The sequence below is a fragment of the Dermacentor variabilis genome, chromosome 1 (assembly GCF_050947875.1).
Source record: "Dermacentor variabilis isolate Ectoservices chromosome 1, ASM5094787v1, whole genome shotgun sequence".
In the NCBI taxonomy this organism is placed as follows: Eukaryota; Metazoa; Arthropoda; class Arachnida; order Ixodida; family Ixodidae; genus Dermacentor; species Dermacentor variabilis.
Window position 1 is genome coordinate 92210514 of NC_134568.1, and position 13616 is coordinate 92224129.

A 13616-nucleotide genomic window follows, 5' to 3' on the forward strand; every position below is an offset into this window, starting at 1 on the left:
CATGCTTTAAAATTGCTTAATTCCTGCGGGCTCTGAATGGAAACGTATACGTCTGTTACCGAGTGAATCAAAACAGAACACTTACCTGCAGTCTTGAGGCAGTATAGGGCTCCATAACTTTCCTGAAATTTGTCATCAGCTCTGACGCATTCTTGCCGAGAGTGCCGCGCGATATAACGAAAGTGTGAGGCGCCTTTGAGACCTCTTCTGGTTCCACCGATGCACTGCCTTTCTTAGCAGCTTTCACGGCGCGTCCCTGCGTTAAAATACGTACAAGGAATTAGGCAGAACATCGACAACATTTATCCTGTGCTCCATGCTCAACCATCCTTCTGCGTGCAGTTGCTGCATTCATAAGGGAAGTGCCGCGGCAGCAAGGCCAGGATCTGCCTCGGACAACATTATCAATCCATCCCATAGCATGCACAAATGATTAAAAGTAAATACTGGAGAAAACGCCCTACAAAAATCGCCTCTTTCAAGGACCAAATGTGGACATATTAACTTGCTTTTCGTTTTTTCGCTCCCATGTTGAAGTGCCGCACGTGCGCGTCCGCTCCTTCGCTACCTTTGCCGTTTGCCTCTCTGTCAGCTACTACAATGGATTGGATCGGATCTATGTTTTGTCCCCTTGAAATCCTTTGCCACGAGACGTTCGTTTGAGGGATCGCCAGTCGTTTCTGCGCAGGCGCGAGTAAGAGCGGGCGCGAGAGGGGGCTTTTGCTCCTTTAAATATGATCTAGGCATAGAGTTTCCTACAAAATTACGTAGGAAACTCAATGGATCTAGGCACTACGGAAGAGGTTTCGTAGCGCATGTTGCATGCGTTTGTCCCCTAGACATGCCAGGAGTGCGGTCGAGTTTGTTTACGCTGCGCCGCTGGCTGCCCGCGCGGTGAGGCAGTGGGCACGGACGCCCCATTTGGTGATCGCTGTCTGAAGGGGCAAGTTTCTGACCGGTGTTGTACAAGTCGCGGGTTGCTTCTTTCTTCGCGACGAAAAATGGGATTTTTTACAAGCACTGCTCCAGGAGGGCACATGTAACTGCCAAACGGAGGCTTCAGGAAAGCACCTGCGATTATAGTAAAGCAGGCGGCGCAGGATCTCCAGGGCACCCCAAGTGCTAGCGGGGGGATCAAAGCTGGAAGCAGGGTGGCACATCGGCTGGGGCCGCGGAGGCCGAAGCGTGTCAGGGGGTGTTCGCGTAAAAAAATGCCTGTCCGCAGAGCGGACAGCCGATCTTATTCACACCAGGCACGCGCAGGCCTCGGCGAGCCCCAACCCACGGACCAGTCCGGGTTCTAGCGTTGGTGTCCCCGTTGCCGCTTTGGTTTTCTGGAGGCGCCGCCAATAATGCGAAAAAATGACACGTTGTTGTAATTATTGAAAAAAACACGATTTAATAAATATAATTACGTCCAGCCGCCATTTGTGACGCTAAGTTCAGCACTACCACGTCCCGCGACTTCTACAACACCAGTCAGAACTTTTCCTCTGAAGGTACGTCGGACAGACTTTCGAGTCTTTCGAGCGGCGCGCTGGTATTGGGTCAGTCATTGTCACCGGCGGCCTTTCAGCCACTTGCGTTCAACCGTGGTTGCTAAGGCGCTCTGCCTTCTAGATTTTCAATATATGCGGCCCGGGCTCCACTACGGTCGTTACTGCTCCCACAGAAACAGCTTTGATGTTATTTACAAGGTACATCGCCGTAACGCGCGAGAAAGATACGATCCGCCACAACTTAGCCCTCTGTTCCACCTTCTCCAAGTGCTGAGGTTATGTTTAGAAGAAATTCTATTTTCATTCTTATCATAGACCAAGACGTCTATAGCCGTGTGTAGCCGTTTCAAGAAGTTTTTAAGAGGTTCTGTGTTTCGTGGGACTTCACCGCGCCGGCAGCCAGTGTCTGAGGGTAAACAAACTCGACTCCACTCCGCAATGCCGGCACACCTAGGGGGACACGCCTACAACACGCTAATAACGAATGAATGAATGAACTTTATTTCCCTTTTAAGAAGGGGGATGGGCCGGGGGGAAGAGAGGGAGGTATAAGTACTCCAGTCCCAGCAGGCGTCCATCATTCATTATGTGGCTAGAAGTCCGTCTACCAGTCGTGGTAGGCCTCCGCTACCTCTTCAGCCCACCTCAGGACTCGGTCCTGTAGGGTGGGATCGGAGCTGCGCAGGGCAGCCTTCCACAGCTCCTCGCAACACGCTAATAAGAAACTTCCTTCGTAGTACAGTTGGTTCTTTATTCTATTGTAGTACCAACGCCTCCTATAACTATATGCCTGGAACATCGCTCTCTTCTCCATAGGGAGCTCTCTGCCGAGTGTTGCGACCATGCGCCGCAGGACGGCGCGCGCCACCGTACCAAAAGGAGGAGAGTACAGACGAGGGAAGGGCAGCGCGTTTGCGGCTCACGTTCCAGGCCACGATGGAAGAATACTATTCCAGGCATAGTATATTATAGGAGGCGTTGGTAGTACCTAGGCAGGGTTATATATTCAAGGAGCAAAAGCCCCCAAATTTTCTCTCTCGCGCCCGCTCTTACTCGCGCCTGCTCAAAAACGACTGGCGATCCCTCAAACGAACGTCTCGTCCCTTTGCCCATAGAGTTTCCTACAATTTTTGTATAGGAAACTCTATGCCTTTGCCCAGCCAATGCCTCCTCTATTTTTTTCAGGGATAAGATAAGAGGAGGCGCTGGCCCAGCCGTCGCTGAAGTCTGGATCTGAAAAAAAAAACTGAAACTATTACACGTTTTTTTTTCTTTTTCTGTCACTCGCCAACAGTCCGTATTAAACAGACATTTCTAAAATTTTAACTTCTACAAAGAGCAGCTAGCTCTGTAACCAGCGTAGCCATAAATCGTTTTCTTTCTCCTGCCGGCTTCGGCTTCCATAGATCATGCAAACGACTTGTTGGCAACGCTGCTCTGTTATCAAGTTTCGTTTTTCAACATGGCTGCTTCCTAGTTTGCGGACGGCGTTAAGGTTGAATCGAACGTCCATTTTACCGGCGTGTGGAGTTTTAACAAAACGATAGTCGTAATGAAATTTTATCGTGAACCTATTGTGTGTGTGTCACTTGTGTGTATTTGGCTTAGTTTAGGATGGCAATGTGAAGGACTTGAACCCGTCACAGTGTCCACGGTAATTGCAGTAGGTGCTGGTTTAGGCGTTTCAGTGATGTACGCCGGGTGGAACGCTCTTAAATGCAAAAGTTCTGAGTGCTGCGCGGCTCCTTGGGTGACTGACAACGTCAAGGGTATGGCTGTTTGTGATCACTGTTTTACTGTTTTCTCCTGTGGTTATTAACATCACGCTCAGCCACGTTAATAATGCAGTTCCAGTGAGATGCATGCATAGCTGGCACAGGATTATTGAGGTTCTATTTAAGGAAGCTTGCTTCCTGGCACTACCATTATTCGAAATTTAAGCAGTGCTCGTCAAATGATTTGTATATGTTTGAACTGTCCGAGACTGCTGCTGTCATCTGCTGAATTCCGTTGTCTTATTGAATTGATCCAAGCTATTATAGGTATGTTTACTCGAGTGTTCAGTGAAGTGCACGCGGCTGGAGCGTGAGTACTGTATCATCGTTATAGCTTTTCTTTTTCTGCACACGTACTAAATTGGCAGTCGGACACACCTCTCTGCACCCACTCATAATGACACTTTTTAAATGGACAAAGCATTTTGAGTTGGCGCTTATCTCACGACACCTATCGGTAACTGATATAACTTTGGAAGCTCCAAACTTGCTTTTCGTGTGAGAATATGCACGCTATGAAGTACAGATAGTGTTCAACTCCCCCTTTTGATTTTCTTCTTTTGTTGTAGTAAGCACGGCTCCTTGTTTATATAGCAATTGCATTGCTGGTTAAGACGGTTGTTATAGCAAAGTGTTCAGCAGTTTTATTTTTAAGTGCACTATTGGCTCTGAAGCTTGATTAATGTCATCACGCATTCAGTATGTTGCTTCGGTTATATCAGTAATATCTATTAAACATGAAAAGCATTAGTGCCAAAAATGTGTTTTCACTAAAAGACAGTGTAATGATTAAGATTATTGGCTAGTTATAAGTTATTCCTTCGCAATTTTCATAATGATAAATTCATTCATGGTATGGCATGAAAGCCACAGGACATGCAACCTGTGCCACAGGGGCTTGCGCACATAATGCAGGTTGCATGATGCTTGCACGTAAGCACGGAATAAGTAGTTAAGCGAGAAAATGTGCTTGGAGAAAAAAAAAGTCAGAAATGACGAAATGGAAGAAAGGGACTTTTTGTAGCTAGCAAACTAATAAGACAAAGTTTGCATAACTCAAAAATGACAGACTGAATTAGTTTTGCATGCTGCAGCTAGTAAGCATCAAACCTTTTGACTGTAAGTGACTCTTGATGTCTAGCTTCGTTGAACTTATTCGCACTTTAATTGCATCTTGCAGTGAGATGTATGTCGTGGAAGACCAGTCCTAACACTTGAATGTTTCTGCAAGATGTGAGTGCGCTGAAGAATGTAACCATACATAGAAGCTGCCTCTTTGTGTCAGCTTTGCATTGGCATCCCATGCAGGTTTCAGTAATCATGTTAAGTGCAGCATTCACACCTGATGGTTTAGTTCTCCACAGGAAATTTTGTTTTCTGCTGCAGATGCACTGTGCTTACATGCTCACTGCCAAAAGAGTGGGAACCTTCACGATTAAAGATATTGAATGCTAGCTTGCGATTCCATTAAATCATTTTCCTTTTCTTTATTTCTTGTGTGTTGCACAGTTTTGATGACCACACTTGCACATGTTGCTCTGGGTTGTAGCTCTTTAGAGAATGTCTTGAGGATTTCATGTGGCCTGCAGGTGCTACATAGTACATTCCTGCTCAACATGCATGTGCAAGAGCTTCGGAAATGTTCTTCAAGGGGGGGGGGGGGCTGGTTTAGACCCCTACTGAGGGCTGGGGTGCCGTGGTGTGCTCTGTTTTATGTGGAGTCTTGCAAAAATTCAATGAAGTCGCTTCTATGCGACGTGTGGTGGTTCCATGCATTGGATGACTGATACGTGGTCGGCTTCTAGGAAAGGAGGCAATGCATACAAGGTTACTACGCAGATTCTCATGCTCAGTTTAAGCAGGCAACGATCCTTTGTGCAGTGATCACACAGTTGGTGTGGATATTCAATCTGTCCTGCATAAGGATAACGGAAGCTGAAAGTTGAGGAATATGGGGGCCTCGCTCCCGAGCACTAGTAGGGGCTCAAGCTCCTCCTGCACGCCCCCCCCCCCCCCCCACCCCCCATCCACTTCCGAAGCCCCCTGTGCATATGTACATTAGTATGCTAATACAATACTATTTATTCTGTCCTGCTAATTTTATGCTAATTTTAGGAGTGGACAAGGGTAAGATGTGTGCATGAACTATGTGGTAGTTTATGGTGGACTCTGTAAAAAGGTGTATCTAAGGCAAATGCTGCAAGAAAGATCAATAGACTGTACCATTTGATTTGGGACTTACTGTACTGTGAAAATTGATTGGATTATGGAAAAAGTTTGTGAACCTTGGTGACATTGCTTTGCTTTTTTTTTTTAATATCGGGGGGTTGACTGCCACCCTCCTCTGGAGGCAACCTTGAGTTGAACACATTGTCCTAAGATGTCACTACTAGCACTCTGTCACTGCTAACATCACAAGCAGCAGCTCTCTGGGCTACTGCTTGTGACTGGTGTATACTTACCGCAAGTGCATAGAGCTGTAGACTTACCCCAAATGCATAGAGGGCCTTCAAACCATCAGAATAGAAATACATTCACTTGTACAAAGGAGGACTTTAAGGGACTGTAGCGGCACACAAGTTTTGCAAATGCATTAATGGAAGGACAGTGACTTTCAATTGCATACCCTTTCACTAATGATAAGACTAGATACTTGTTTGTTATGAATATGACATTGCCTGCAGGTGGATTGAAGAGCCATCAAGACATCAGGAAAAGAATGAACTGTTGTCACTAAATAGCGACTGTAAATCATGACCGTGTAGTGAGCATAAGTCTTTAAAACCAAAAAAGCAAAGGGCAATTGGAAGTGTTAATTGCAGGAGAACAGTCATCTTATATTGTTCATATTCATGATAAAGAAAAAAGAAGCGGATAAAGTAGAAGAGAGAACTGTTTATTTGCACCAGAAGGGAGAGGACAGTTTGTGATCTTGAAATGAATCTGACTACTCCACATGCATAAAAAAGGTAGGGTTGATGAAAGAAACAGAAACAAATGAGGTGCATCCTTTAGCTCAAGATCTGTCCACAGAGCTCTTTCTCACAGCAAATAATAACGTGTTGTTCCTAGATAAAACCATATGCAAATATGTGTATGTACAAACACATGTGCTCATTCATATTTCTACGTGCTACTCGAAGGTGACGATGTGGACCCTTAGATATAGTGAGACATGCCAATAGGCTGCCACTGCATAATCTGATGATGATGACGTGCCTTGCTTCATGTTGGCTGGCTGGCTTCCATCTTGGCCAATGCTTACTACCCCTGTAAATATGCTCTGTAAATAGTTTTCCTACTGTGCTTCCACGTAACAATATATTTATTACTTCAGTCAAAAGCAGTTTGTGCCCCCACCTATTCTTGTATGCATATACTGATATTTACGGTGACACATAAATTATGATGTGTAATTTTGGTGTCTTTCAATATAAGTCTGCACAATTACAAGTCCGCAATCCTTGTAAGATTTAGGGAGATCTCCAAAGCCCAGGTTGGTGCATTGCTGTGTGCTGTGGTCTAGCCACCCTAGTGAAAGTTTTCAACAGGTATTCCTACTGATGCCATCTGGTACCAATGTTAATTGTTTCTAAAACACACTTTTGTTTGTTGCTGGAGCCAGTTGCATATGATCCCAGTGAGCGGTGTCCAAATCCATGCCCCAGCACCGCCTCCCTCTGGGTAACACAGATCTTGAAGGCTGTGCTTTTCCATGTTGCATGTGGCAGAAGTGATTGTGGGAGCTGGAAACATGTCATAGGCACTACATTTTGTGCAACACTTAAAGGGTCTCACTTGCTGGTTCCACTTGAGACATGGCTACTGGCCCCAGCTGTAAATGGTTAACTGGTTCTGGTTGCGAAGTGGAACCAGTCACAAATGGTGCACTATCCTACCACAATTCAATTTTCCTTGCATTCATGGGTACACGAAACCTCATTTCAAAGGTTCTTATACAGCAGGTCTTTAGCGTGGCACTGAAATGGCAGGACAGAAGGAATTTTGGAAGAACATCGCTCCTGTTTGCGTACACAATTTGCAACCTGAGCAAGACAACTGGTTTCTGGTTCAGTGGAGTACTGCTGGCATATTTAGAGGGCGATTCTATGTCACTAGTGCAGCACTGTAAGTACCACTCCACCAGTTCTACCACTCCACTACTTTCTGAGCATCCAAGCCATGTCCACGCAGTGTGTGGCAAAACAAGGTGCACTGAACTCGACTGGCTCCATTACAGTCACAAGCACATCTGGTTGTCAATGCAACATTGTTTGCTAATATGTCCATGACATATCCCTAACAGTCAACTGGTTCCAGTTAACTGTCATTGTGCACCATATGACATTTAACTAGTCCAGCTGAAGCCAGATTTGTTTCCAACTGGGCCCAGAAAAGAAATTTCACTTGCGCAGGGCCTTAGATTACTCAGAGACAGTGATCTTTTGGATAATGTACACATACGACAGGAAGGAATGCGAGTGTAATTCTATAAGTTTTCGGCCTGGAATCTAGAATTTGCAACAATTTCAAAATGGCCACCTCAGGCACACAGCGCCATGTATTAGGAGGCCAGTGTACGAGTTTCAACTCGGCACACGTGCTTGTCAGTAGCAGGTGCTCGCTTGATAAATACAAGGCAACCCAAGTGGTGATAATGTTAAAGATTGAGTACCGAGCCATTAAGTTCCTCACCAAAGAAGGGGTTTCTCCACATATTAAACAATGTTTGTATGGCATCTACATGGAAGCTTCTCCTTCGTATTTCACCGGGAAGGAGTGGGCTAAACAGTTTTGCTTAGGAAGAGAGAGCATTGAGGATGAGCTCCGCAGTGATTAGCCCATGGAGATGATGATGGAAGGAATTCTCTCTCTCATTGAAAAAGTGCTGAACAACAGGAGGCTGAAATTGAAAGAAATCGCGACACGTGTGGAAATCTTTGTAATGGGCATGTCCTGAATAATTCATAAGAAACTTCACATGACAAAAGTCGGTGCAAGTAGGTGCCCCGAATCCTTTCTTCTGTGCAGAAGGAGCATCGTGTGACCTGTTTGCTCAAGTTCTTAGAGCTTTGCTGTGGGAGTGAGAAAAGTGCTGGAGTCTGTTGTCACCGAGGATAAAACGATGGTCCTTTACTATGACCCCTTTTCAAAAGGGAATCCGTGGAATGGTGCAAACCAGGAGAAGTTACACCAAGAAAAGCCAAGGTGACTCGGCAAGAAGATCATCGCAACAATATTTTGGGATTGCAGTGGGACTCCCCTGATCTGCTTCAAGGAAAGGAATAATACCATGAACGCACAGTATTCCGCCTCACTTCTACACGAACTGCATGATGCAATGAATGAGAAGAGGCAAGGGATTTTCTATCATGGCATCCGCCTGCTTCATGACAATGCTCCAGTTCACACGGCAAGCATTGTGAAGGCTGCAGCAAAAGACTGTGGCTTCAAGAAAATCGAGCACCCAACCAATAGCCCAGACCTAGTGAGTGACTACCACCTCTTCTCAAAGCTGAAGAAAGGTTTTTGCGGCAAAAATTTGCTGCTGATGATGAAGTGAAGAATGCAGTCCATGGGCATTCTGAAGACATAAGTCCAGCCTATTTTTTGAGGGGCATAGAAATGTTAGTTCAGAGGTGTGAAAAATGTGTTGAAGTGAAGGGAGCTTATATTGAAAAGTGACACAGTTGTTTAAATTCTGTCGCCATTAGAAGTTAGTCAGGCCAGAAACTTATAGAATTAGTATAACATTCGGCGTACCATAAACATTGAAGGAGCATGTATATGTGCACATGCTATGTCACTTGTAGCACTAATTCTGGGTACAAGGTTTTGCATGCTAGCTTCATTCAAGGTCAAGTAATACATCACCATGTCCATTCTTCATTCTATATGGGGTGCTGAGGGGATGTGTGCTTGAGTCATTGGCAAACCTTGTAGTTACACTTATGTGTACACATGCCACTCAGTTTCACATTAGAGTCGGATGCTTCTATAATGAAGTGCTTCGGGCCTCCAAAATCATTCATTATACAGGTCACTTCATTGCAAAGGTCGTGCTCTGCACATCTCGCAATAGATCCGGAACAGAATTATTTCTTCAATATGCAGGTTTCTTTCTAGAGGCGCTCAACTGTAGTGCTTGTTAAGGGGTGGGTGGATGAGGACGTCCTGACGCCATAACTAACATGCAGAATGATATTATTTGCGTTTGAGTGGGCTACAGCGAAAGCATGTCTAAAGCAGGTATACATGGCCAGTGTATGGAAAATTAGGTGAACGGAGGGGCCTGCCTGTTTTAGACGCTGTGAACATCAGCATTCCCTTAAAGATACCCTGAAATAATTTCTAGTGAACATAAAAGAATGACTGGGACCTGTTGGATACATCCCCAACTAATAAAGCTCTCTTCCAAAAAATTTATTGCAGAGTTATGTATAGAGGAGGTGCATGTTATTAAAGTTTGCCTTCCTAGCAAGTCATGGCAGTCATCTTCAACTCTCATTCTTCAAGCCTGTGCCTACATTCTCTAGGCGCTATGTCATCTGTAGCATGGGTGTTCTCTATTCCTAGTCAATTTGAACAACCATGCTACCATGTTTCTTGCTACCTTAGGTCTTTGTCATCTTTGCCATTAATGAGATGGTAGCAACCTTGGGGATAAGTCTGGGTGCAGTGTTCGCATGTTATGTCACATTATTTTCTCTTCCACACACTTACTCAAGAATCATGCATGGGCTAATTTATCAGTCTCTTTAGGGGAAAGATAAAGTGCAGTGTTGGCAAGCCATAGCATGACAAATGGCAAGTAGACATGGAGGTTTTGCATTGCAGTGAAATTGTTTAACCCATTCGTTTTCTTAAGTACTGAACCACAAGTTATGAGAGAAGCCCCTCTGTACTCCGTGGGCGAGCACCACCACACTGCTAATCTTTACCTTTGTTACTTTTCTAATTCCCTCCACTTTATTTATCTTGGCCAACAGCTGTTCGTTTTTCTTACACACACATGAGCACTGAAATACACATGCGCAGACATAAGCAGATTGCCATTCTCAAGCAGAACTGCACCATTGCTTTGGAGAATCATCAAATGACAATGTATTACAATGTTATTGAGAGCATTTGTGCATAACCATGTTGAATGTATTGCAGATATTTCATGCAGGAAGCCAAGGAAGTCATTTGTATGAATGACATCACCCACTCATTGTACATAATATGGATTAGGGGAGTGTCACTTTGATTGACAAGAGATACGAAATCTTTAACATTTTTTGTATATAACAGTGTTAATGTATAGCATTTAAACTTGGCTATGGGCATTCCAAAGGACTTCCTTTACTAGATCAGTGCATTCATGTATGATCCAGTTATTCATGCACGGTGGTACTCGCACAAAACTTTTGTATATTGCTTTTGATTCTTTACATAGCTGCCAACTCTGTGACAACAATATGGGGGCAGAATTTTTTTAATACAGAAGAAATTGTGAATTATATTCTCTTTGATGCAATTACTTCAAGTTATGTGCCACAAGCAGCATGGCTTCTTGGCGTACAGTATGTTGGCAAGTGGCTCTTGTTATATCACAGAAATCCACTTAAGGGTAATAATTGAATGTTAAAGATAGCGCAATAACAACTGTTTAGTTTGTACTGATTAATTTTATTCTGGGCAATGTGTCAGGATAATTGCATATTGACATTATTTGCCAAAACCTGTTTGTGTAGCAACACGCTGTTTCTTGTAGGCATGCAATTTTCTGATCTGACACACTACAGACTTTTGACTTGCTTGAATGCTGACTGACACAATCTGACAATACTGACACAATACTGACTGACAAAATGTTGCATGTTGTAGTAACAGTTTTTACAAGTTTAACTTTGCAGCTAGAGTCATTGTGGTGATTTGTCTCTTCAAACAGGTCATTATGTCTTCAAGCAGGTCATTACCATGATATAGAAAATGAGATTACTCTGAACTCAGGTGTAATAGTTATGTGCAGCCATTCATACGTTCCATTAATTTTACCAGTTAAGGGATTCTGTATATTAATGCCTTTTTGTAAGCAGGTGTGGCTATTTGTTCCATAGGCTATGTGTTCCTAGTGCATATGTGAAGGCAAATGTTTTATTAATATGTTCTAGTCCTTCATGAGACAGCTCTTCGAAATCAGTGTTGACAGTATGTTCCCTGCTATGCTTAGTAAAGAAATTTCCCTAATGCCACTACCCATACAGGTAACAAAAAAAAAAGCTTTTTTTATAACTAACTTAAGGTACGTATGCCAATTTATGGTACTGGCCACCTGCTTCTGTCATCTAAAAAACTACCCCACATGTGTCTGTATTTTCTAGTTTTCTTGAACCATAGGCATACTTAGTGGCCTTGTCTGTTCGTTTATATCAGCATTCACTAGACCTCCTTTAGCTTATGCTGTTAGACAGGCTAGTTAGTTACCTGTTTTGGTGGTGTAGCGGCTTCAGCGTTGTGCTGCTAAGCGTGAGTGTGCAGGATCAAATCCCAGCCACTGCAGCTGCATTTCTGTGGGGGCAAAATGCAAAAACACCCGTGTACCATGCATTGGGTGCACAATAAAGAACCCCAGGTGGTCAAAATTAAACTGGAGTCACCCACTAAGGTGTGCCTCATGATCATATTGTTGTGTTGGCATGTCATACCCCAGAATCTAATTTTAATTTTAGCAAGTTAGTTGCTAAATTCATGATTCATATTGTTTTTGTGGCTTCTTGCTGCTGTTTTGTGGTCCTGGGGATGTACAAAACTGGGGACCAGAATAGATCCATCCCCAGCTTTGACTGAACTGAGAGTGCTTCAGATCCAGGACAGTAACCTTTGTGTAGTGGTTAGGAAAATTATGGTGCAGTTTTGGAAAAATGTAATATGAAAGCTTGTAAACTTGTAGCCATCACCTGAAATCCAGAATTTTTCTTCTACTGCAGGTTTAGACAACCTGCTCAAATTTCGTCTGCATGGACAGCCACTAGTGCATCGTGCCATTGTGCGGGCTCTCAAGGACCACTTCCAGAACCCAGCACCCAAAAAAGCCCTGGTACTGTCATTTCATGGCTGGACAGGTGGTGGAAAAAATTATGCCAGCTCCATGATTGCAGAGGCACTTTACAAAGAGGGCATGAACAGCAAATATGTCAGCCTTTATGTCTCCACGAAGCACTTTCCTCACCAGGATGAGGTACCCAAATACAGAGTGAGTACTCCATCATGTCATGGCAGGTATGACACTGTTTCTCAGGATTTTCTTGTGAAAGTGTGGTTGCCGTAAAGTATGCTTTGTGACAGGATCTCTCAAATAACACTTCAATAGCTTGGCTGTTCTAAACCTAAATGTCAAGTGGACACTATTATAACTAAGAGCTGCAAAATAAAAAGAGCAGTAACATTGAACAGTACCTACAGTAACAGAACAGTACAGTAACAGTACAGTAACAGTAATAAAAAAGAACAGTTTGATGCATTGGAACACTCATTTATTTCTTTGCACACATTGAAAATTAATATCTTGAACAGCAGCAATTGAAGTGGGAGGTAAGGCACCAAGGCAACCTGTTAGTAAGCTCTCCAAACTAACAAAGGACCTAATAAATAAACGACAAAGAATGAAAGTGTCCAACTCAAGAGATCAGATAGAATTTGCAGAACTGTCAAAACTAATCAACGAGGAGAAAATAAGGGATATTCGAACTTATAACGTCAGAAAGACTGAGGAAGCAGTAAAAAATGGACGCAGCCTGAAAACAGTGAGAAGGAAACTTGACAGGACAAACCAAGATGTATGCACTAAAACATAGACAAGGTAATATCATGAGCAATCTCGAAGATATAGTAAAAGCAGCACAAGAATTCTATACTGACCTGTACAGTACCCAAAGCAGCCACGATACCTCCATTCAGAGTAGTAATGAACAGGTTAAAGAGGCTACTTCTACTTCTATAACTAGCAATGAAGTTAGAAGGGCCTTGCAAGACATGAAACGGTGAAAAGCGGCAGGAGAAGATGGACTACCAGTCGATTTAATCAAAGATGGTGGAAACGTAATGCTTGAAAAACTAGTGGCCCTTTACGAACTGCCTATTTACTTCAAGGATCCCAGAGAACTGGAAGAATGCCAACATTATACTAATCCACAAAAAGGGAAACGTTAAAGAATTGAAAATTATAGGCCCATTAGCTTACTTCCAATATTATGTAAAATATTCACCAAGATAATCTCCAATAGAATAAGAGTAACTCTGGACTTTAGTCTGCCAAGGGAATAGGCAGGCTTCAGGAAGGGATACTCTACAATGGATC

At 43.5% G+C, this 13616-nt stretch overlaps 2 protein-coding genes across 2 annotated transcripts in view; one reads left to right on the forward strand and one right to left on the reverse strand.

The window, feature by feature from the left end:
* Window positions 1-616, reverse strand: part of ppan (Brix domain-containing protein peter pan) — a 60404-nt gene extending 59788 nt beyond the window's left edge. Inside the window, exons 1-2 of the mRNA XM_075691157.1 lie at window positions 510-616; window positions 86-256 (exon numbers count right to left, since the gene is read on the reverse strand). Coding sequence (XP_075547272.1) covers window positions 86-256; window positions 510-530 — 192 coding nt within the window. The 5' untranslated portion in view covers window positions 531-616. The remainder of the gene's footprint in view (window positions 1-85; window positions 257-509) is intronic.
* A 2322-nt stretch (window positions 617-2938) lies between these two features.
* The window catches only part of LOC142580595 (torsin-1A-like), a 33558-nt gene continuing 22880 nt past the window's right edge, over window positions 2939-13616 (forward strand). Inside the window, exons 1-2 of the mRNA XM_075691159.1 lie at window positions 2939-3268; window positions 12247-12512. Of these exons, the coding sequence (XP_075547274.1) occupies window positions 3052-3268; window positions 12247-12512 (483 nt within the window). The 5' untranslated portion in view covers window positions 2939-3051. The remainder of the gene's footprint in view (window positions 3269-12246; window positions 12513-13616) is intronic.